The sequence below is a fragment of the Narcine bancroftii genome, chromosome 2 (genome assembly GCF_036971445.1).
Source record: "Narcine bancroftii isolate sNarBan1 chromosome 2, sNarBan1.hap1, whole genome shotgun sequence".
NCBI lineage: Eukaryota > Metazoa > Chordata > Chondrichthyes > Torpediniformes > Narcinidae > Narcine > Narcine bancroftii.
Genome location: NC_091470.1, coordinates 158116946 through 158140147, shown reverse-complemented (window position 1 = coordinate 158140147; position 23202 = coordinate 158116946). Strand labels below are relative to the sequence as shown.

Genomic DNA, 23202 nt, shown 5'->3' with positions numbered 1-23202 from the left:
CATGGACACCAACTCAAAAGGTAGAAACTTGAGAAAAATAAATCCTAACCAAATGGTCTCATACTCACATCTTCATTTCTCATCCCAAACAGCTTGCCATAATGTCCTGGGTATCCCACAAACCTTAGGAAAAACAGGCAAGTCATTCTTAGAAAAGGAATTCCACTCTTAGCCCCAGGCACCAACAGTGTGCATTTGTATAGCACTTTTAATTCAGAAAAAGATTCCAAGGCATTTTCCAAAGGGCTAATCAAATTAACACTTGTTAAAGGGTTAATTCAAATAATTCAATCAATATGGGATAGAAAGCTAATGTTTGTAATGGTAACTATGAAGCTACTGGATTGTCAAATAGAAATCTTGCTTATTTACTGCGATCATACAAGGAAGGAGATCAGAATCAGAATTTATGGTCATGAAATTGTAGCTTTGAGGCAGCATCACAGTGCAAACCTTGTGGTTTTCTGACCCAGTCTGACCCATGTATGACTCTGGACCCACAACAATGTGGTTTATTCTTAAGTCTTCTCTTAAGCAGTCTAGCAAGTCCGACCGTTTTGGGGAAAATGATCAAATTTATTGAAAAATCTTCAGGCTGGATAGGAAAGAATAAATCAGGAAGAAATGTAAATGCGAGTCTGAGAAATTTGCATTGGATGGTTGGATTAGGTGCTTTAAGGATGTGTGGAAGAGGACAAGGGGATGGGACGGACTCAGGGTGAGCAGGAGAAGCCACTGCTCTGGAGGTCTGGGTATAATTGATAACTAATAAAAGAACCAAGCAGGGTTAACTCCGTTGTGCTTGGCAGTGAAGGAGTGAAATTGTGAAGAGCAATAGAAGGAAGGAAAAATTAGCCACAAACACAGAAAGTGTTGTCAGCAGGTGAGAGTTGAACAAAATAGCCTGTGCATGCTGGAGAAAATCAGCAGATCACGCAGCATGCACAGGAAGTAAAAGGGAACTAAGTTTTCAGGCCTGGCCCCTTCGTCAGGAAACATTTCTGTATTGCAAATGTGGTCCGCACCCTTATTTGGGGAGGGGGGTTTCAGGCAGTTAGCATCAGTATACACCTTACTGAACAGATCCAAATATGGAGCTGAAGGCAAACATCAAATACCCCCTCAAAAATTATTGAGTGCCTTGGGAGTTTATTATGTTGCAACATCAGATTGAAGAATGACAGTGGTTAGTGAATCAGTGAAATCAAGTTTGTGTTTTAAAAGGAATGCAGCTTGTTGGAGGAACAGTTCACAGAGTCTTGTTAAAGAAATCCTATCACATTCAAGTGCAGGGTAGCAATGAGCTGTAATGTGTCCTGCTTTCAGTGGAGTGTGCATGGAGAAAGGATATGTTAGACAAACGAGTAGAGCTAAGAAGAAGCAGACACGCTGATGGCCACTGGTTGCATGAGAAGCTGGATCTGCAGACATTGACACATCAGATTCTATCTTTGACGTTTTGATCTATCCTTCTGAGAATTCCGCACAATTGTTTTCAATTTTGTGACATGCTCTGGAAAAATTCCAATGACCAATAATCTTCCAACACAATTTGAATCTAAAATGAATTACTTCTATTTAGACGCACCGGCCTTTTACAAATGCCACGTAGAATGGGGAGGAGTAGAAGTTCACAAACTGGAACACAAACACCTTGAAGGTGAAAGCGTCCTCAAACTGAGTCTGTGTGCGGTGCATCTCTGGACAAGACAGAAAAACAGGCATCAATATGCAGGGAGGGTCAAGAAGGAGCACGTGAGCACATGTGCCTACAAATACAAACTCTCAAGCACACACACCACTCAAACACGGGCAAACAAGCAGGCATGCATGTACACCCATACACAGACTTTTTGGAATTGGGATTCATTCTCCTTTCTGGTGGAATCCTTGAGAACCCAACTAACTGGATTTTTAACACATAGTTTTGCACACGACTTCACTGGATCTATAAACAGAAAGGCTTGGTTAGAAAATGGGGTATTTTCCAATTGGACAGCTCCTAATCTTCCAGAATTGTTCATAAGATCTTTCCACTTGAGACTAAATTTTATTTTTTACAGCAAGATAGACACAAATGCATGCAAACACACACACGCACAAAGATCTATTGAGTCACACATCCAGAGGAGGCACAAACAGCCAATCCAGAATCTCACTCTAACTCACACTACCACTTAATGCACATTCATACCTCTGCATGGCTGACCACATTCATAGCTTTGCGGCTATGGTATAAATATAGTTTGCAGCTCTAAGTTGGGGTTGCAGCATTCACCAAACTCGTTGCATATAGTCTCGGGTTACCATTGGTCCCATGAAACCAAATACATTTTGGACATTTGATCCTTGGTCTTGTTTCAGAAATTTGACCTTAAGAATTACTTTTAACTTGTGCCAACGCACTCCATATGTTCCATTCCTTGACACTTCTCAAAAATCACAGCCGCATTTCTTATGTTAGGGATCATATTAGTGCCTTTCATTAGCAAATGGTTATAATCAGGATTAAAAGTGAAGGGAAAGATGTTAGCTGAATTCTAACAGACATCAAAGATGCTAACATCATCCATGTCTGGGTTGAATTTAACTTGGGTCAATGCTGGGACATAGTTAGAGAGTGGGATTGACTCCAGCCTCACTGTGCAGGTGGCCTATATTGTTTCCCTTACCCCATCTGGTGAGTTTTTCTGCAAGCGAAGAGTAGACCTGGCCCATCAGCAGGATGAGTGCAAGGTTCACCATGGAACCGCTGATGTTTGCAATGTTTCCAGCCTGTCAGGGAATGAAGCAAGGCACTGAGTAGTACAACCCCAACACTCACTGTTCTTGCAACATGACAACAATGAGGTCTTGGGCAAGAAATCAACGGCCGTTGCTGCTGTGAAACTGGACCCAACTAACGTTAACAGCTTCGGAAAGGGAAGAGGAAAGACCGTGCTGCAGGAGATGCCCTAGTGATCCACCCAGTGTGCGCACACTGCCGCAATGCTTGAAGCATCGTCTGCCACCGTCACCCATAAGACACTAGCAAAGATTTAAGGATCTCTGAATATCACAAATCAAAGTCTGCTGTCACTAGGGAGATGGCAGAATGGATATTTATTAAAGAGACCTTCCAAACCCATGACCTCAACCAGGTAGAAGGATAAAGACAACAAAAGCATGGGAACACCATTTTTAAGTTGGGCCTCCACCCAAGCCACATACCATCCTGACTTGGAAATGCATCACTGTTCCTTCTCCATCACAGGGTTAAATTCCTGAAATTCCATCCCTAACAACATTATGGGTACACCTGCAGCAGTTCGAGAAAGCGTAGGATAATTAGGGATGAGTAATTAAATGTTGCTCAGCCTGCAAAACCCACATCCCTTGAACACATTTTTTAAAATGGTCACAGATAACTGGCTGAGACTCTTCCAGCACTATGCCTAATCCAGTTGTCTCATCTTGCTGTACAGCTCTTCCCTTGGCCAAACCTCCAGTCATGCCATTCTTCAGAGAGCGTCATTACCAACCTCTCTCCCTCTTCGTGTCAGTCAACTCAAAATTCATCTTCAGTCACCCCTCCAAATCTCTCTTCAGCCAGCTCATTATGTGAGACATTGTTTCGTGAAAGTGCAAAGTTGTGAGTACTGGGGAAAACAATGTTCACCATTCCCAACAAAGGCTTGGTCAATTTTCCAGTCAGCCACAACATGGATTAAAACTGGGAAGGACAGTCTCTCCTCACTGTTCCTTCACCTGCAACACCTAAGAAGCTGTAGTATGTATTGAATACTGGGAAGAGGTCCTTCAACACTGACCCATCAAATATACCTGGTCAGGTGCAGCAGTCGTGGACAGTGTAAAATCTCAACACTGCCCGAAAAATGTAGTTTTATCAGCTCAGGAGAGGTTCTGCTACATTAGTGTGCAATTTTCCAGTTCTCATGCCCCTGGACCCCTGCACGCTATTCCTGGTTAGAGCAGGTAGGATTTGATTTTGGGTTAAAGGTCTAAGACGAGGTAAATTACTGTGCCTATACCCACAGCAGCAGTCATGCACTACCCTAAATATTAATTCCATCCAGGAGTGCAAGGCTGCCAGAGCTCACTGAAACGCTGTTCTGGCACCTCTGTCGAAAAAGGCAAAATAAGCAAGCGGGGAATTTTAACAAGCGGGCAATTTAACAGTGGCTGCATATTAAATGGGCTCCCCACCCCAACGTTGAGCGCTATTCTGGACATACAAGGAGCCTATTTCTTCCATGACTGGTACATTCACCCTCCTTCCTCGTCCTACCGTTCACTCTCAATTATATAACGCCAAATACAACATAGTAGCCACCAAGACCAGGTCTCACGAGAACTCCTTGTCACTGTTTATTTTGACGCATTGGCCACCCATGCCATAGGTGCTATTTTGCGTAGATACACCGGTACCCCTTTCCCCCACCCCCACGGTTACATAGTGCCCCTCTAATAGATTAGTTCTGATACCGATTCTGAATACAGGGGATTTTACGAAAGAGGGTATTGGGGGTGGGGGGGTGGGGAGACGAGGTGGTGGCCGGCAGGGGGAAAATACCATTAATAACATTAGGATATTTGATCATTTTTGGTGAGCTCCGGCACCTAAAATAATTAGCACTCCACCCCTGTCCACCACCAGCACACAGCGGCTTTACCGGGTACCATTTGCAAAATGCACTGCAGTTATCTAATTAGGCTGCTCCAACACTACCTCCCAAACCCGCGACCTTTGCTGTGAAGAAGGGCAGATGCAGGAGAACATCTGCATCCATGTGTTCCCCTTCCAGTCACACACCATCCTAATTTGGATCATTGGGTGATCAAAGGTGGAGAGGGTGAGCAAATTTAAGTTCTTGGGAGTCACTATCTTGTAGGATATTTCCTGGACCCAACACGCTCATGGCATCATGAAGAAAGCACATCAGTGCCACTACTTCCTCAAGAGTTTGCACAGGTTTGGTATGATACCAGAAACCCTGGCAAACTTCGACAGAGATATGGTGAAAAGTGTGCTGACCGTCTGCATAATGGTCTGGTATGGGAACACCAATATCCCTGAGTGTAAAGCCCTCCAAAAGGTATTGAACACAATCCAGGACATCACAAGCAAAACACTTCCCACCGTCGAGAACATCTACAGGGAAGGCTCCCATTGGAGAGCAGCAGCAATCATCAATGATCCACATTACCCAGCTCTGTTCAGCTGCTACCATCAGGAAAGAGGTATTGGTGCCACAAGACTTGCACCACCAGGTTCAGGAACCCCTCCACCATCAGTCTTCTCAACAACAAACTCAATCAGTGTCTCATTTAAGGACTCTTATTTGTGTAGTTTATTGTTTTATTCTCTCTGTACTGCACAGTTGTTTACATTTATTTGATTACATGTGTATGCTGTGTACAGTTTATTTTTGCACTACTAATAAGTGGTACAGATATTCCCCGACTTACAACCTATGCAACTTATGGCCATCTATACAAACAACCAAACTTTAAAAAAAATATATGTAAATATAAAAATTACACTTTTGGGATGAAAGTAGAGGACTATCTATGGAAAATAGCACGCATGGCAGGGGTGGCCAATCCCTTGTGAGAGTTGGCCTTGATGGCCACCATGTTGTATTTGATGAACGATCAAACTGTAAATTTTTGACTGACATCCATTTCAAGATATGACCAGTCAGTCAGAACAGAACTCGGTCGTAAGTCGAGCACTACCTAATTCTGCCTTGCCCACAGAAAAAGAATCTCGGGGTTGTACGTGATGTCATGTATGTACTCTGAAATATATCACAGCCTCTTTGTTGTTGTGGGGTCTAATTTTGAAACTCTCCCCAATAGTAGCAAGACTGCAGCAATTGAAGACGGTGGCACACCATAGCCTCTTTTCCAAGCCCAAATACTGAAGGGTAATAAACACTGGTTTTGCCAGCGATTCCCTAATCCTCCCAAAATGTGGGGAAAAAACCTTCAAGTAAGGAATGCGAACATGCAATTACCCAAAATCAATTAGAACAGAGCACAGTGCTTAAAGCACAGGCCCCTATGCTCACCTGGGTCTTTAGAATGGTGTTGCCCGTGTGGTACATCATCATACTGATAATCCCACGGTACATGATGACTGTCACCAGGAAAATAACCACTATGGACAGCTGGACGAGGCAGGGGACGGAATGATGACAATTATGCACAGAGGCAGGGGATGAGAAGAAAAGGGGTTGGGGAAGGGAACAGTGGAACGAACAAAAGAAATGAAAAGCCAACAAAATGTTATTGTTGCATCATTACACAATAAATCTCAAATCTCAGCAACTTTCACACACACTACATAGATCAATATAGTCCATATAATCAAACATCTTCACCACACCCATTAGCCCTCAAATCAGGTGCCATCATTCTCATCAGTGTTGTATCTCTCCTACCCTCAGCCTTGATTGTTTTTTGTTGACATATGGCACAGTAACAGGCCATTTCAGCCCATGAGCCCATGCCACCCAATTAACCTCCACCCCTGGTACATTTCAAACAGTGGGAGGAAACCAGAAATCCATGCAGACATGGGGAGAATGCTCAAACTCCTTACAGACAGCGTGGGATTCAAACCCCAGTCCTGATTGCTGGTGCTGTAACAGTGTTGAGCTAGCCGCTACATCAAGTGTGAACTGGAGAACATTTCCTGGTTAAATCCCATCAATAGTAAAACTGTATTTGGTGATTCCACACAAGGCCCACATTGATTGTTGTGGAGTACATTTACAGAGGTCGCCACAACATTGTGGGCTGAAGGGCCTGTGCTGTGCTGTTCTATTATAACAGCTGACCTTTCTCCAATATCAGCCACATACCAATGGCAGCAATGTTCACATACCAACTTCCACCTGTACCAAGATAAAATGGAACTCAAAGCCATCAGGGAACTGTCCCAGTAGAATCAATACACTACTCTGTTGACATTGTGAGCCCTGACTGAGCATCTCCAGAACTCAAACCTGCATGCACCTGCAAACCACTGCAATGGCTTCCAAATTCTACAGAACCTAACAGGGAATACTTTTGGTTCCTGAGCTACTTCTGCAATGGGTGTTCAGTATGGACGTCGAAGGTAGCATTCTTTATAGCCATAACTTCTCACTCTGGAGAGACAGAAGGGAAGGAAATACCCATCTGCAAAAACCTACTCCCAGCCTGTTTGCAGAAGCCCCATATCCTACCTAAAACCCTCTCATGAACAATGTTTTTCACTGGCCTAGTTTGCTGGACATGACATTGTAAGTGAAGATCTTCAGCCAATTGTTCCTGTCTGGACTGTTCTCTCTGTGGAAGTCATGTCATGCTGACTCTCAACATCCTCCCTACATGATCTTTGCAAGCAGCTGCAGCAGGTCGCTGTTACGTCTTCCATCTTCTTGCTAACTGCAGAGTCAAAGCAGTTGCCCAGGCATACATTTGCAAATAAACAATTTTATTGACTTTACAGTGAGGAACAGTTCGTTTCTCAAGCGGAGTCAATGACTGTCTTCACTTGTGGCTTTCTATGAGGGTAGTGAGTCACTGACTGCACTCATGCACCATCAAGGGCACCCCTGAAGAACCTGAACATTCTTATAAATCAGAAACCATTTCCACATCCTGAATGTTGTTCAGGAGTTGAATCTCCTTTCACTGAAGGCCAAATTTGATCACAACAGAAGCCAGATGGTGTTGGTTTCAGGCAATGGTTCTCAACCTTTTTCCCCCACTCACATACCACCTTAATAATCCTTTACTCACCACAAAGCAGCTATGACATAGGATGCCAGAGGAGTCTGTGGTTAGTAAGGGATTACTTAAGGTGGTATGTGAGTGGGGAGAAAAAAAGGTAGAGAACCAATAGTTTAAGGGGTAGGGAGTTCAAAGGAGGTGGGAGGAAGAATTCTTTTCACCCAGAGGTGGTAGGAATCTGAAATCTACTACCTGGTAAGGTGGTGAAGGCAGAGGTTCTTAAAACATTTAAAAAAAACATTAACAAGGTAAAGAAGGCCACAAGCTAAGGACTGAAAAATAGGGAGAAAATAGATGGTATTAGGTAATCAAAATGAACCTGTAGCTGAAAGGCCAGTTTCCACATTGCATGACTGATTTCACCACACACACAACTCTTTCTTGAGGGAACGACATTGCTGTACACAATCAATGGATAGATCCTGGGTTACAAAATCTACCTTCTACATTCCTAGTTCCTTGCACCAGCAATGCTCTCCAAACACAGTGTCTGAGCAGATATAATCATGCAAGCTGACTCTGATCATAAGGTAACGATAAATACCATCATTCTACTCAAGAGGAGATTTTATTGCTGGCACGGGTCTGGGGGACCTCTAGCAGGACATGTCAAGAAGCACAATCGGAGCTGTATGCTGTAGTGCTGGACAAACTAAAGACAGCTGATCATGCCTGAGGGAGACCTGGACCAAGGGCACTCGAAGGAAGAGCCTGAGGAGCAGCAGGAAGAAGGCGGAAACCTGGGGTTGCCTCCACGCAGCTCCCAGCTGAATGGAAAAGGAAAGTATGGTTGTCACAGCCTCTGAGACACACTTTGATGGACAGCCTCCTCTCCTGTGGAGTCTTCATTTAAGCCAAGTGACCCTCGCCACATTCCATTTATTATACCAACATCAGTAATCAGGCAAGAGTCCCCAGGCATCATGAAAACACACCCAGGCTTCTTTCCATGTCCGCCCTGAACTAATTATAACTCTTGAATGAATGAATTCTTGCTGCATTTCAGTTCTATTTCCTGAGCAGCTGGAGTTTACTTGAAGAACTCAGACCCCAGCATAAATTATGTTTCTGTAAAGATTTCCTCTCCATGGGGGTAAACTGGAGGGTGCTGATGTATAAAGTATGAAACTCATTTCTAATATGGCAGGTTCCCTGCATCCTGGCACTCCCCCTGGGCTGCCTGGCATACAGTTCTTACTCCTGGCAGGTACTGTATATACACGTGTCATCGTTGATATTGTGTAAAAGTTGTCCCCCGCCTACTTTTGGCCCAAGCTACCTGCCCCAGAGCTCCCGATGTCCCAATCTGGGAATCTTGCCTTGGCCCTGGCCACCTGCCCATCTGAGCTCCCAACGTGGACCCTCATCTAGGCCCTGTCGCCTACCCAAGCTCCTGACTCCCCAATCGCGGACACTTGCCTAGGCCCCGGCTGCCCATCTGCCATACGAACTTCCAACAACTTGAACGCAGACATACACTCCCAATGCCCCGAAAGCGGTCTTACAACCAGGTCCAGGCCACCCGTCTGCCCATCGAAGCTCCTGACGCCTCAAACAATGCAGGTTCTTACTGTGATCAAAAATAGTACGTGTAATAGTCAACCCCCTAAATTTTACCCTAAAAATTAGTCCATAAAATTTGGATTTTTACATGCCTATATATGGTATCTTATCGACTAAAACTTGTTTGTGTCTTTAAGGGAATGTGGGAGCTTCTCCTTCTCTTCAGCTCCCTTCTCTCCTTCATGGCAGCCCTTACATGTATTGGGCTGGTGTAGGGAGTGTGCCTTTAAGAGCTGATGTCCTTTTCCAGCTGTTGGACAGAGATTCGTGAAATTGAGTGAGGTCAAGTCAGGAATCTTGCAAGCCCAGGTTCATTGCTTATTTCTGACAGTAGATTGCCGCAAACACCTTTTTGACGAATGTCACAATTTTTTACTTGATGGAAGATCTGATTTGGTGTCAACACAAATTCAGCCAGGCTTTGGTTCACCAAAAGTGGGTGTATCCATTTTATTTTAAACACAACTATGTTGCAAAGTATGATAAAGTATTATCAAAGTATTATCAAACTATGATAACATTTGTGCTTCCATTTGAGGCAATTTATTCACATGCTGAACTTGATGCAAGACTAGACTGGTTGAGGGATAGTTTGACTGCCAATAGTTTAGGTAAAGCAACATGGGATTGTTCTTATTTTATTTCTGTGCCCTAAGGATATTTACTGAACCTAGCCATCATTTCAGTAGTTTTCTTTGTAAAAACGATCCAAAATAATCAGGATGAAGTCTACAGTCAGAAATTTACCATATTCTTAGAGGCAAGAACACACATTCATGCAAACATTTTCCCCCCCAATAAAATCTTTCCTCTCACCATAATTAATATAACCATGGAGCCTGTGATGATGCGGGTCATGCGATCTTTCTCTGGGAAAAATGGTTCTTTGATCCCAGTGATTGGGTTCTTTTCCATTGATGGCGCCATTGCTGAAAACTCTGGTCTTGGGCGCTCCTGCAGGAGAGCAACATATTATTGGGAAGGTCTCATACTGGCGATATCTATCTGATATCTGGAAGTGTCATCTGTTACTTCACCCTGTTATTAGTTGTCAATGCCATTAGGTTTTTTAAGCATTCAGTGCCCTCCATAATGTTTGGGACAGACATTTGTTTTCCCTTTACTTGCCCCTGTGCTCCACAGTTTTAAATTTGTAATGAAACAATTGACAAGTAATTAAAGAATACATTCCAGATTTTATTCAAGGTTAATTAGATATATTTTGGTATGACCATGTAGAACTTACAGTACTTCTTATAAATAGTCCCCTCATTTCAGGGCACCATAATATATATGGTGTGCATGTTAGTCATGTTTAGTACTTTGTTGCATATCCCTTGCATGCAAATGACTGCTTGAAGTCTGTGATTTATAGCCATCACCAGGTGTTGAGTATCTTCCCTGGTGATGCTCTGCCAGGCCTCTACTGAAGCCATCTTCAGCTCCTGCTTGTTTCGGGGGCTTATCCCTGCGATGTTTCTTTTATTACAATAAAGAAACTTGGGTTATTTTTAAAACATTAGATTTATTAACTAAGCAAACTGCCCTAAGACAGAACATACACGTTCCAGACCTCATGTGGAGACATCCATCTTGAATCTACCCAAGATGCAACAGCACTCCCAGATGCTACACCCTCCATCTCCACCACCATGTTTCACAGATGAGGGGGGAATGCTTTGTAGCTTGGCCAGTTCCTTTACACTGCCACAATTTGCTCTTGCCATCATTCTGATACAGGTTAATCTTGGTCTCATCTGTCTACAAGACCTTTTTCTAGAAATCTGCAGGCTTTTTAAAATATTTCTTGGCAAACTGTAATCTGGCCATCCTTTCTGTGATTAACTAGTGGTTTGCATCTTTCAGTGTACCCTCTGTATTTCGGTTCGTCTGCAGACAGTAGGCATTGATAAATCTACGCTTGCCTCCTGAAGAGTGTTTCTGATCTGTAGGACAAGCATTTGGGGATTTTTACTCATTATGATGAGAATTCTTCTGTCATCAGCAGTGGAGATCTGTGATAGTACAGATTCTATCACCAATGTGTATATGTACTGATGGTAGTGTAGGATGACTGTGATTGGCTGAGAGTGTAGCCACACCTACTGGCAGGTCTTAAAGGATTGTTCCTAGCCAGACCAGGTCATTCTGGACCTACATGTGATATATTCCAGTCTTTTAGTTAATAAAAGCCTTGGATTGGATCAACAAGTCTTTGGTTCTTTCGACGCGCTCTACAAGGCCTTCCTTGGACTACCAAACTCTTTGCGATTACCGAGCTCACCAGGCTGCTCTTTCTTCTTAATGATGTTCTAAACTGTTGATTTTGGTTTGGACCAAAGGTTTGGGTGATTATATCTTACTGACTTATTCTTGTTTTTCAGTCTCACAATGGCTTCTTTCATTGGCACAACTCTGGACCTCCTGCTGAAAAATGGCAACTACAGACTCTAAAGGTGATCAAAGGCTTAGAAGCAAGCCTAGCTCTCTTATACCTGAGTACTCACAAACACACCTGAGAAGTCAAATGCCCCAAATATTATGGTGCCCTGAAATGAGGGAACTATGCATAAAAAGTGCTGTAATTCCTACATAGTCATACCAAAATGTATACAAATAACTTTGAATAAAATCTGGAATGTGCAATTTAATCATATGTGAATTGTGTGATTACAAATTTAAAACTGTGTTTTTCTCCCAAACATTATGGAGGGCACTGTTATTCAACAATTTTGATTCATAAGATAATTTCATTCAGTGGCCCAGACCACAACTTTTTAAAAGCAGAAATATTCTGGTCCAACAGAACAATAAGAACCAATAACCATTACTGGTCAGGCATTCACATTGCAATTATACTGGATACAAGGGAGCAATACACTGATGACACGGTTAGTGTAGCAGTTACTGCAATGCTGTTACACCGCCAACAATCGGGACTGGGTTTAGAATCCTGTGCTATCTCTAAGTAGTTTGTATGTTCTCCCTATTTCTGCATGGGTTTCCTCTAGATCACACATGTCAAACTCTGGCCCGCGGGCCAAATTTGGCCCGCGATATAATTATATTTGGCCCGCAAGATCATTTCAAAAATGTATTAGAGGTGGCCCGCTGGCCGCCGCGCCAGTATAGCGCATGCACAGCTAATACTACAAATCCCAGAATGCATTGGTGTCAGCCCGCTAATCGCCCCCACCTCCTCTGTTTACGTTGCAGGGTCTCACCGTGGACTCTGGTTTTGGGGCCTGGCCGGTGTCAGGGGAAGCCAAGGCCGCTTCCCAGCGCCCAGAACCAGAGGCCTCGGGCCTGACCTCACCAGGACCGTTGCCCACTTCCCCTCCCTGCCACAGGCCGACCCGCGACTCACGGTGATGGGGCTGCTAATCCGCCGAGATGCCGCCCTGCAGCGAGAGCCGATGCCCCCACACTGTCGTTGTCCAACCCGATCGCCTGCAAACCCCGCCCTCCCGCACACAGGCCTGAGTAAGTATTATGAACTTTAATCTCAGGATAAAACGATCTTCCAATAGTTTCATGTCACAGTGATAAATATATTCCTGGTTAAAAATGGTCCTGCACCTGGATACAAGCTCATTAGGCATAAAACTTGAAAAGTTTTCAAGTACCAATGGAAAAAGGGCATGGCAAATAACCCTGCTAGAGTTCATGCCCACAATCAATCACCCATTTGATTGTTTCAGGAATCATGTTATTCTCCCACATTCTCAATAGCCTTCAGATTTTACTATTCGACAGCACACTAGCAACATTTGACAAATCCTCTATAGAGAAATATTATTTATTGAATATTTTATTTCTCATTTGTTAATGCTTCTTCTGGAAAGAGTTTAACCAAAACTATTACTAAACATTTATTTTAATAAGAAAAAGTTTAACATTACATATGTTGAAAGAAGAGAAAACATGCAGATGTTGTTGAAAATTTTCAATAAATATTTAGTTCGGCCCTCGACTTAGTCCAAGTTTTTAATTTTGGCCCTCCGTGAATTTGAGTTTGACACCCCTGCTCTAGATGCTCTGGTTTCCTCCCACCATTTAAAATGTATGGGAGTTGTAGGTTAATTGGGTGTAATTGGCAGCACAGGCTCATGGGCTGAAAGGCCCTGTTACTGTGCTATACGTCTAAATTTAAAATTTCAAAATACCCAAGTTGTTTCCAGCATTGGAAACTGTGGCAGAGACAATAACCAACAAGGCAGAATCCTCTCCTCCCTCCTCAATGCATCAGTTTCCTGGGCCAGGTTGACTTCATTTTTGCAAGGTGTGGCAAAATGCCTGCTTGATAACATTTGAACTTTAAATAAGCCAAAATGGCTCAAGGTATTGGCTTCTCCTTGTTTGTAAGCTTACCTGGGCCTGTATCTACAGAATATAATGGTTAGAGTGCATCAACTTGCAGAAAATTAGTTATCTATAACTTTTCAGAAATAATTTTTTGACATAACGTGGCTGTCCACCCTTTCTGCTAATTTATGATTTTATTACATTAAGACTAACACAGGAGCTCCCTTGTCTGTCCATTACCTGTTCATATTCTCCCAGCACATATCAGCACTGCTTTTCACTTATCCCTCCCCCAATGGTCTCTTATCCCCTCCCCAACCCACCCACTGTTGAACAGGTGTCCAGCCTGGGCCAGAATTTTAAATTGCTGGTTGAAGGTTGCTATTCTAAGAGGGGTCAGGTGGATTTGCAAGTGGGGGGGGGGGGGGGGGGAAGAGAGAGAGAGAGAGAGAGAGAGAGAGAGAGAGAGAGAGACAGAGAGAGAGAGAGTCAGTTTTACTGCAGCAAGTTTGTGGTGAAGGCTGCAAAATTTGGAGACTTGGTAAAGACCCCATTTGAAGACAGGTTACAAGAGGCTTTTGGTGGTTAGAGTGTTTCTTCTGAAATAGGGGAAAAAGAAGGACTCTTTGTGGTAACCTGGAAGAAGAGGTTATCTTTTCGAAAAACTCACGAGGGGGAGTTTCTTCGGCAAGGCACTGAAGTGGCTGATTGAAGGAGATCAGATTGCGTGTGTCCAACAAACAATGAATATCTCTCTCTGGAACTAATAAAGACCTTCTTGAGCGGTAACAATTTAAGTTGAAGCGCCAGAGCCTGGTAAAGATCATAAATGTTAAATTCTGTGCACAGTATGGAAAATGCCCGATACCAGTGAACTTGGAGAAGTGAAAAGTGAATGACTGAACAGAGGAATAAAGAACTTTCCTGAACACATACACATTACATACATGTGCGCTTAGAATTAGAAGAGGATTAGGTTAGGTTGAGTTAATAGTGATAAGTTAAATTTTGATCCTATTATTATGCATGAAGAAATTTAAAAACATTTTTGTTTAAGTAACCATTGTCTTGGTGAATTTCTGATGCTGCTGGGCTCATAACATAGAGCAGACAAAAATAGACTAGACACATAAAATTAGCGGGCACATCCTAGTTATTTTCCAGCCTCACCTCCTCCTCCTGAAAGTTCATACAATCCCAGTGATACCCCAACGTGATGCTCTTCCGTTTCCAGTACTCCAAAAAGGTCACCGCCCAGAAAGACATGAAGATACTGAAGAAGACTGTGCCAGGATGGTCAAAGAGATAACCCAGCTGCATAAAAGGATGATGAAACAGCAATAAGCACATCAAAGCTATGGTAATTCCCATTTAACAACATTTGTGGTAAGAAAATGGATGAAATAGAGTAAACCCCCTGGTATCCGGCCCCTATGGGGATTGGTAGATGCTGGATGAGTGAATTTTCCGGTTGCTTGAGATTGTGTGGAATTAACAGTGGGGTGCACCAATTTTACACCCATATTTTTTAATCAATTATTCTCCACAATTTTTTTTGTTGGTTGTTTGATGCTGCCAGTTGCTTGAATTCCGGACAATAGGGGTTTTACTGCATGTTCTATTCATTCGTATAAAGATCTCAATCATCTGGAAAGATTAAATAGGCTGAGGCTCATCTCCAGAAAAGAGAATACTGAGGGAGGATTTAATATGAAATTGAAGAGAAATTTATAGATCTAGACCACTGGTTTTCAAATTGAGTCCCTAAACTCACATTCCACCTTAAGTAATCCCTATGTCATAGGTGCTCTGTGATTAATAAGGGATGTAAATGGGGAAAAAAAGATTTGAAAACTACTGTTTTAATCATACCTTATTGTCTCGTTATGTGCATGGTTTGAAAACCATTGATTGAACTTGTTACGACAGGCAACTGACATAGTTGCATCAAAGGGATTAGTTAATGAAGAGAAGAACAGGAAGATACTGCTGATAGAGTTAGATGGAGCAGAAAGGCAGCAGGCCTGTGCAGTATGTAAGTGGCATGTGGTCACAATACATACTGATATTTATAGAAGTTGGTTACTTTTAGCAAGTTGACGATTGAAATCAGTGAAACAAAGTGAGAGCAATGAGCAAGAAAGCTTCCACCTTCAAACATTATAATCTGTTGTCCACGGTTCTGAAGGGCTTCAGATGGGGTGGTTCTATGGAACTTGTATGATTTATGGATCAAGCCTAACCACATTGTATAATGTGACAAGCTTGAGGCTAAAGAAGCTCCTGCTATTCCCATGCTCCATGTTAATTGCCTTTTTCAACATCAGATTGTCCACTTGATTGATACCCCTATAACTGGAGCATTTCGTCACCACAAGTGTGTAAAGCTGTGGGACGTGCCTCACCCTAACCCAAATGAATTTTAGATCCAAAAGGACTTGTATTCAATTAACCCAAATTTAATTTCAGAAACAAGCAGCTGCTCGACCACAGATATCATTGAATAAACAGACACACGCACAACAACGTCACCACAGTGTTAGAAGACGTACTTTAGCCATCGAACAGATCTCGGAGATATTCCAGGTTTCACAGGCATTGCAGAGAGGACACATGAGGTACTGGGTGCTGGTGTTACAAATTTGTTCTCTGCAGGAAATAAAACATGTGGTCAAGGGCAGATCGGTATCATCTGTCCAAATATTCTGGACAGCACTTGATCAGCCAGCTTGATAATGGGTAATATGTTCTGTATTCTTGCCGTTCCTCACATTTGTCTTGCACCCTCACCCACCATCACTAAACCTGATTCTCTCCTCCAGAAGAAATAGGAACAGCAGTTGATCATCAAGCTTGCTCCACCATTCAATATGATCAAGGCTGATCTGATGATGGGCTCATCTCCACCTACCTGAATTTTCCCCATATCCCTTAATTCCCTTACTATGTAGAAATCTATCCAATCTGGTCTTAAATATATTTATTGAGGTCGCCTCCACTGCTACAATGGACAGTGAATTCCATAGATTCACCACCCTCTGGGAAAAGCAGTTCCTCCTCATTTCTGTCCTAAATCTACTACCCTGAATCTTTTTTCTTTTTTTTTAATTTTTTTTATTTTTCACACCATTAATCACATTAACCATGATACACATTTTTTCCTTTTCACACATATACAATGTCATTTTCTCCCCCTCCCCCTCCTCCCCTCCCCACCTCCCCCCTCCCATCCATTTAAGGTATAAAATCTAGGATACATTAAACCAGTCAGACAATGTTGTCATTCAATAAAAATACACCTGAAATTCCACTGAGTCCATTCTTTTCATTTCCTTTTCCTTCCGTTAACTTAGGTAGTGATTGTCCCCGGTAGGTTTTCGCTATTGTGTTTAATATAAGGCTCCCATATTTGTTCGAATATTTCAATATTATTTCTTAAACTATATGTTATTTTTTCTAATGGAATACATTTATTCATTTCTATATACCATTGTTGTATTTTCAAATTATCTTCCAATTTCCAGGTTGACATAATACATTTTTTTGCTACGACTAGAGCTTTCTTAACAAATCTTTTTTGTGCATCCTCCAAATCAATTCCAAATTCTTTGTTTTTTATGTTACTTAGGAGAAAGATCTCTGGATTCTTTGGTATATTGTTTTCTGTTATTTTATTTAATATCTGATTGAGATCTTCCCAAAATTTTTCTACTTTTTCACATGTCCAGATTAACATATATAACATAACATAAGATTGCATGAATTGTTGTTCCCATTTCTTTTTTACATCGAAAACATCTATCAGATACTGTTGGGTCCCATTTATTTAACTTTTGAGGTGTAATGTATAGCCTGTGTAACCAGTTATATTGCATCATACGTAACCTCGTATTTATTGTATTTCTCATCGTACTACCCTGAATCTTGAGGTCAAGTCCTCTCGTTCTGGTCTCCCCCACCAATGGAAACAGCTTGCCTACCTTGATCTTATCTATGCCTTTCATAATTTTATAGGTTTCTATTAGATCCCCACTTTTAAATTCCAGTGAGTACTGTCTTAGATGACTCAATCTCTCACCTGCTTCTCACCATCCTCCTTTGTTTTTCTTTCAAGCTTCCCTGAACCTGATGCATTAAACTAGGAAAACCCTACACTCTGGGATCGTCTAGTACTGGCCAATCATGCAAGATTAGTGGGTTACTTGACCGTGATGCTCAATCAGCCACATCCTCACCCCACATGTGCGCGCATAGATACTAGATGCTACAAATCAATTGCGGAGGTGAGGTAATGATCAGAACAGGAGGAGAATCTTGTATTTACCTCTCAGCTCAAGATTGAGGTTTAATTGTAATTGTTCCCCTTAACAAGGTCAGCAGAACCATCTAGGTCTATTTAATATCATCCTATTCTAGAGAAAGCAGTTGAGTACACCTGAATCAGGTATTTCTATTTAATATTATTATACGGTTAGCACAATGCTGTTAGCGTGCCAGTAACTGGACCCAGATTTGAATCCCATGCTGTCAAGATTCTCCCCTTGTCTGTGTGGGTTTCCTCTTGGTGCTCTGGTTTCCCTCCACCGTTTAAAACATACCAGGGGTTGTGGATCAATTGGGTGTATTTGGGCAGCACGGTCTCACTGTGCTGTATGTCGAAATTTAAATTTAAATAGGTGTATTTTACAATCAACGTGTGAGCTTTTTGTTTCTTGACAGTAAATGGTATTCACATCATCTGCTCAGTAATAACTTCATTAGCAACATCAAATAACAGGATTTGCCTAACCTCAACATTTTCATGAAAGGTTATCCAAAAGCAGAGAATGCTGTGTTAAATGAGGATTGGTATTTCCTGTGAGTGTGCATCTGCTTAACCCGATAACTCCAAGAGTTTTGCTGGTTCTGCATTTCCTTTACTCAATTGACTTACGCTGACTTGTTCGTATTCATTGACATCAATCCCGAGATGAAAACAAACGTTCCAACCAGAGCAGCGGGGAGAAGCCAAGCAGTGTAAAAGCCTGCAGAAAAGAAAGGTGAGCGATTTCATGAACAATTGAAAAGGAGACAAATTTCACCAAAGACCCCTTAATGGTGACTTTGTGCCATCACTTGGTTTGGTCTGGCATTTAATGCAACCAAAGGAGGTTGCCCATTACCATAAGCCCATTAGTTTTTCCACAGATGCATCAAACTGTCCATGCTCCCAGAAAAGGGAAAAGTCACAAAGACTGCTATTCAGCTACAGAAAGGATCACAAGAAATGTGACACAATAATCATTTTATAGATTGGACAAATCAAAATGGTAAATGTAGCCTTGAGAACAAGTTCATGATAAGAACAATCAAGGAGCAGGTAATTTTACATCTTACATTATGTAATGAGGCAGGGTTAATTAATGAACTCATTGGAGAGGACAAACCAGGGAAGTGGTTGAGGCTGCTTCATTAAACATATTTAAAATTCGGTTAGATAAATTTTTACATGATAGAGGAATTAGGGGATATGGGGAGAAGGCAGGTAGGTGGAGTTAGGTCATAAATTAGATCAGCCATGATCTTAATGAATGGCGGAGCAGGCTCGATGGGCCATTTTTGGCCTACTCCTGTTCCTACTTTCTATGTTCCTATAACTGCGGCAAAGCACTAAAAAGCTCATAATAAAGGAGAGTGATATTGAGAAAAAACTTGAAAGCAATGACAAAGACGAGCTTTCAGTGCCACAAGGACAGCTTCTTCCTTGCTGCCATCAGGTTCCTGAATAATCAAGGAACCTAAAGACACTGTCTTACTTTTTTGAGCACTATTTAAAAAAAATTATTGTTGTAAGGTGATGTAGAAAATGTTTGCATTGTGATGCTGCCACAAAACACCAAATTTCGTGACTCGTTCATGGCAATAAACTCTGAGGAAGAGTAGCAAAGGTAAATGTGGAATCTTGAATTTGAATTGTCACATATAACAATGATACAGTGAAACACTTTGATTTGTATGCTATCCAGGTAAGTCAACTTATACATAGTACAGCACATGGTGCAAGAACAAAAAAAAAACATATGTGCATTTGATAGCCAGAAAATGATTAGGGATAGTCAACAGGACTTTGTATGTGGTAGGTCGTGTTTAACCAATCTCAGAGTTTTTCAAGGAGGTTACCAGGAAAGTTTTTTTTTTAATTTAATTTTTTATTTTTCACACCATAAATCACATTAACCATGATACACACTTTTTCCTTTTCACACATATACAGTGCCATTTTCTCCCCCCTCCCCTCCCTCCTCCCATCCCACCCTCCCTACCTCCCCCCTCCCGTCCATTTAAGGTATACAATCTAGGATACATTAAACCAGTCAGACAATGTTGTCATTCAATAAAAATACACCAGAAATTCTACTGAGTCCATTCTTTTCATTTCCTTTTCCTTCCGTTAACTTAGGTAATGATTGTCCCCGGTAGGTTTTCGCTATTGTATTTAATGTAAGGCTCCCATATTTGTTTGAATATTTCAATATTATTTCTTAAACTATATGTTATTTTTTCTAATGGAATACATTTATTCATTTCTATATACCATTGTTGTATTTTCAAATTATCTTCCAATTTCCAGCTTGACATAATACATTTTTTTTGCTACGGCTAGAGCTATCTTAACAAATCTTTTTTGTGCATCCTCCAAATCAATTCCAAATTCTTTGTTTTTTATGTTACTTAGGAGGAAGATCTCTGGATTCTTTGGTATATTGTTTTCTGTTATTTTATTTAATATCTGATTTAGATCTTCCCAAAATTTTTTTACTTTCTCACATGTCCAGATTAACATATATAACATAAGATTGCATGAATTGTTGTTCCCATTTCTTTTTTACATCGAAAACATCTATCAGATACTGTTGGGTCCCATTTATTTAACTTTTGAGGTGTAATGTATAGCCTGTGTATCCAGTTATATTGTATCATACGTAACCTCGTATTTATTGTATTTCTCATCGTTCCGGAGCATAACTTCTCCCATGTTTCCTTTTTCATCTTTATATTTAAATCTTGTTCCCATTTTTGTTTAGTTTTACCATTTGTTTCCTCATTCTCCTTTTCTTGCAGTTTAATATACATATTAGTTATAAATCTTTTGATTATCATTGTATCTGTAATCACATATTCAAGGTTACTTCCCTCTGGCAAACTCAAACTGCTTCCTAATTTATCCTTCAAGTAGGATCTCAATTGGTAATATGCCAGTGCTGTATCTTGAGTTATATTGTACTTATCTTTCATTTGTTCAAAGGATAAGAATCTATTTCCTGAAAAACAATTTTCTATTCTTTTAATCCCTTTTTTTTCCCATTCTCTAAAGGAAAGGTTATCTATTGTAAAAGGGAGTAACTTGTTTTGCGTCAATATTAGTTTTGGTAATTGATAATTTGTTTTATTTCTTTCTACATGAATCTTCTTCCAAATATTGAGGAGATGATGTAATACTGGAGAACTTCTATGTTGTACCAATTTTTCATCCCATTTATATAATATGTGTTCAGGTATCTTTTCCCCTATTTAATCTAATTCTAATCTCGTCCAATCTGGCTTTTCCCTTGTTTGATAAAAATCTGATAGGTATCTTAATTGTGCGGCTCTATAATAATTTTTAAAGTTTGGCAGTTGTAAGCCTCCTTGTTTATACCATTCTGTTAATTTATCCAGTGCTATCCTCGGTTTCCCCCCTCTCCATAAAAATTTCCTTATTATTTTCTTTAACTCCTTGAAGAATTTCTCTGTCAGTTGTATTGGCAATGCCTGAAATAAGTATAATATCCTTGGAAAAATGTTCATTTTAATACAGTTTATCCTTCCTATTAGTGTTAGTGGTAAATCTTTCCAATTCTCTAAATCGTCCTGTAATTTTTTCATTAGTGGATAATAATTGAGTTGAAATAGTTGGCCGAGATTTTTGTTTATTTGTACACCTAGGTATCTTATTGCTTGCATTTGCCATCTAAATGGTGATTCTTTCTTAAATTTTGAGAAATCCGCATTATTCATAGGCATTGCTTCACTTTTATTTACGTTTATCTTGTAACCTGACACTTCTCCATATTCCTTCAATTTCTTATATAATTCTTTTATTGATAGTTCTGGTTCTGTTAAGTACACTATAACATCATCCGCAAATAAACTGATTTTATATTCCTTGTCTTTTATTTTTATTCCTTTTATATTATTTTCTGTTCTTATCAATTCTGCTAGTGGTTCTATAGCTAACGCAAACAATAAAGGTGATAGTGGGCATCCCTGCCGTGTTGACCTGCTTAAGTTAAATTGCTTTGATACATGTCCATTTACTGTCACTTTCGCTAACGGTCCCTTATATAATGCTTTAATCCAATTAATATACTTCTCCGGTAAACTGAATTTTTGCAATACTTTGAACAAATAATTCCATTCTACTCTGTCAAAGGCCTTCTCTGCGTCTAAAGCAACTGCTACTGTAGGTGCTTTATTCCCTTCTACTGCATGAATTAAGTTAATAAATTTACAAATATTGTCTGTTGTGTGTCTTTTTTTGATAAATCCAGTTTGGTCTAAATTTACCATTTTTGGTACATACTCTGGTAATCTTTTTGCTAATAGTTTAGCTATTATCTTATAATCTGTGTTAAGTAAAGATATTGGTCTATATGACGCTGGTGTGAGTGGATCTTTCCCTTGCTTTAGTATTACTGTAATTATTGCTGTTTTACATGAATCTGGTAAGCTTTGTGTTTTATCAATCTGGTTGATTACTTCCAGGAGGGGCAGAATTAATAAGTCTTTAAATGTTTTGTAGAATTCTATTGGAAATCCATCCTCTCCTGGTGTCTTATTATTTGGTAATTTTTTTATTATCTCTTGTATTTCTACTATTCCAAATGGCTCTGTTAATTTATTTTGTTCCTCTATTTGTAGTTTTGGTAGTTCAATTTTAGTCAGAAATTCATCTATTTTCCCTTCTTTCCCTTCGTTTTCAGTTCGGTATAATTGTTCATAGAATTCTCTAAAGTTTTCCTTAATTTCTTTTGGATTATATGTAATTTGTTTGTCTTTTTTCCTTGATGCCAATACCATTTTCTTAGCTTGTTCTGTCTTAAGCTGCCATGCTAGGATTTTATGCGTTTTTTCACCTAGTTCATAATATTTCTGTTTTGTCTTCATTATATTCTTCTCAACCTTATATGTTTGTAGTGTTTCATATTTTATTTTTTTTATCCGCCAATTCTCTTCTTTTAGTTGTATCTTCCTTCATTGCTAATTCTTTTTCTATATTTACTATTTCCCTTTCCAACTGCTCTGTTTCCTGATTATAGTCCTTCTTCATCTTGGTTACATAACTTATTATTTGCCCTCTAATGAATGCTTTCATTGCATCCCATAGTATAAACTTATCTTCCACTGATTCCGTACTTATTTCAAAATACATTTTTATTTGTTTTTCAATAAATTCTCTAAAATCCTGCCTTTTAAGTAACATGGGGTTTAATCTCCATCTATACATTCTTGGAGGGATGTCCTCTAACT

General features: G+C 40.5%; 1 protein-coding gene across 3 annotated transcripts in view; it reads right to left on the bottom strand.

Annotated features, from left to right (window-relative positions):
- The window catches only part of ano11 (anoctamin 11), a 61809-nt gene that overhangs the window by 11430 nt on the left and 27177 nt on the right, over positions 1-23202 (bottom strand). For all 3 annotated transcript variants that reach the window (XM_069915307.1, XM_069915306.1, XM_069915308.1), the window contains 8 exons: positions 18587-18677; positions 16206-16302; positions 14824-14967; positions 10165-10302; positions 6075-6173; positions 2673-2775; positions 1589-1700; positions 69-123 (listed from right to left, as the gene is read on the bottom strand). In XM_069915307.1, the coding sequence (XP_069771408.1) occupies positions 69-123; positions 1589-1700; positions 2673-2775; positions 6075-6173; positions 10165-10302; positions 14824-14967; positions 16206-16302; positions 18587-18677 (839 nt within the window). The remainder of the gene's footprint in view (positions 1-68; positions 124-1588; positions 1701-2672; positions 2776-6074; positions 6174-10164; positions 10303-14823; positions 14968-16205; positions 16303-18586; positions 18678-23202) is intronic.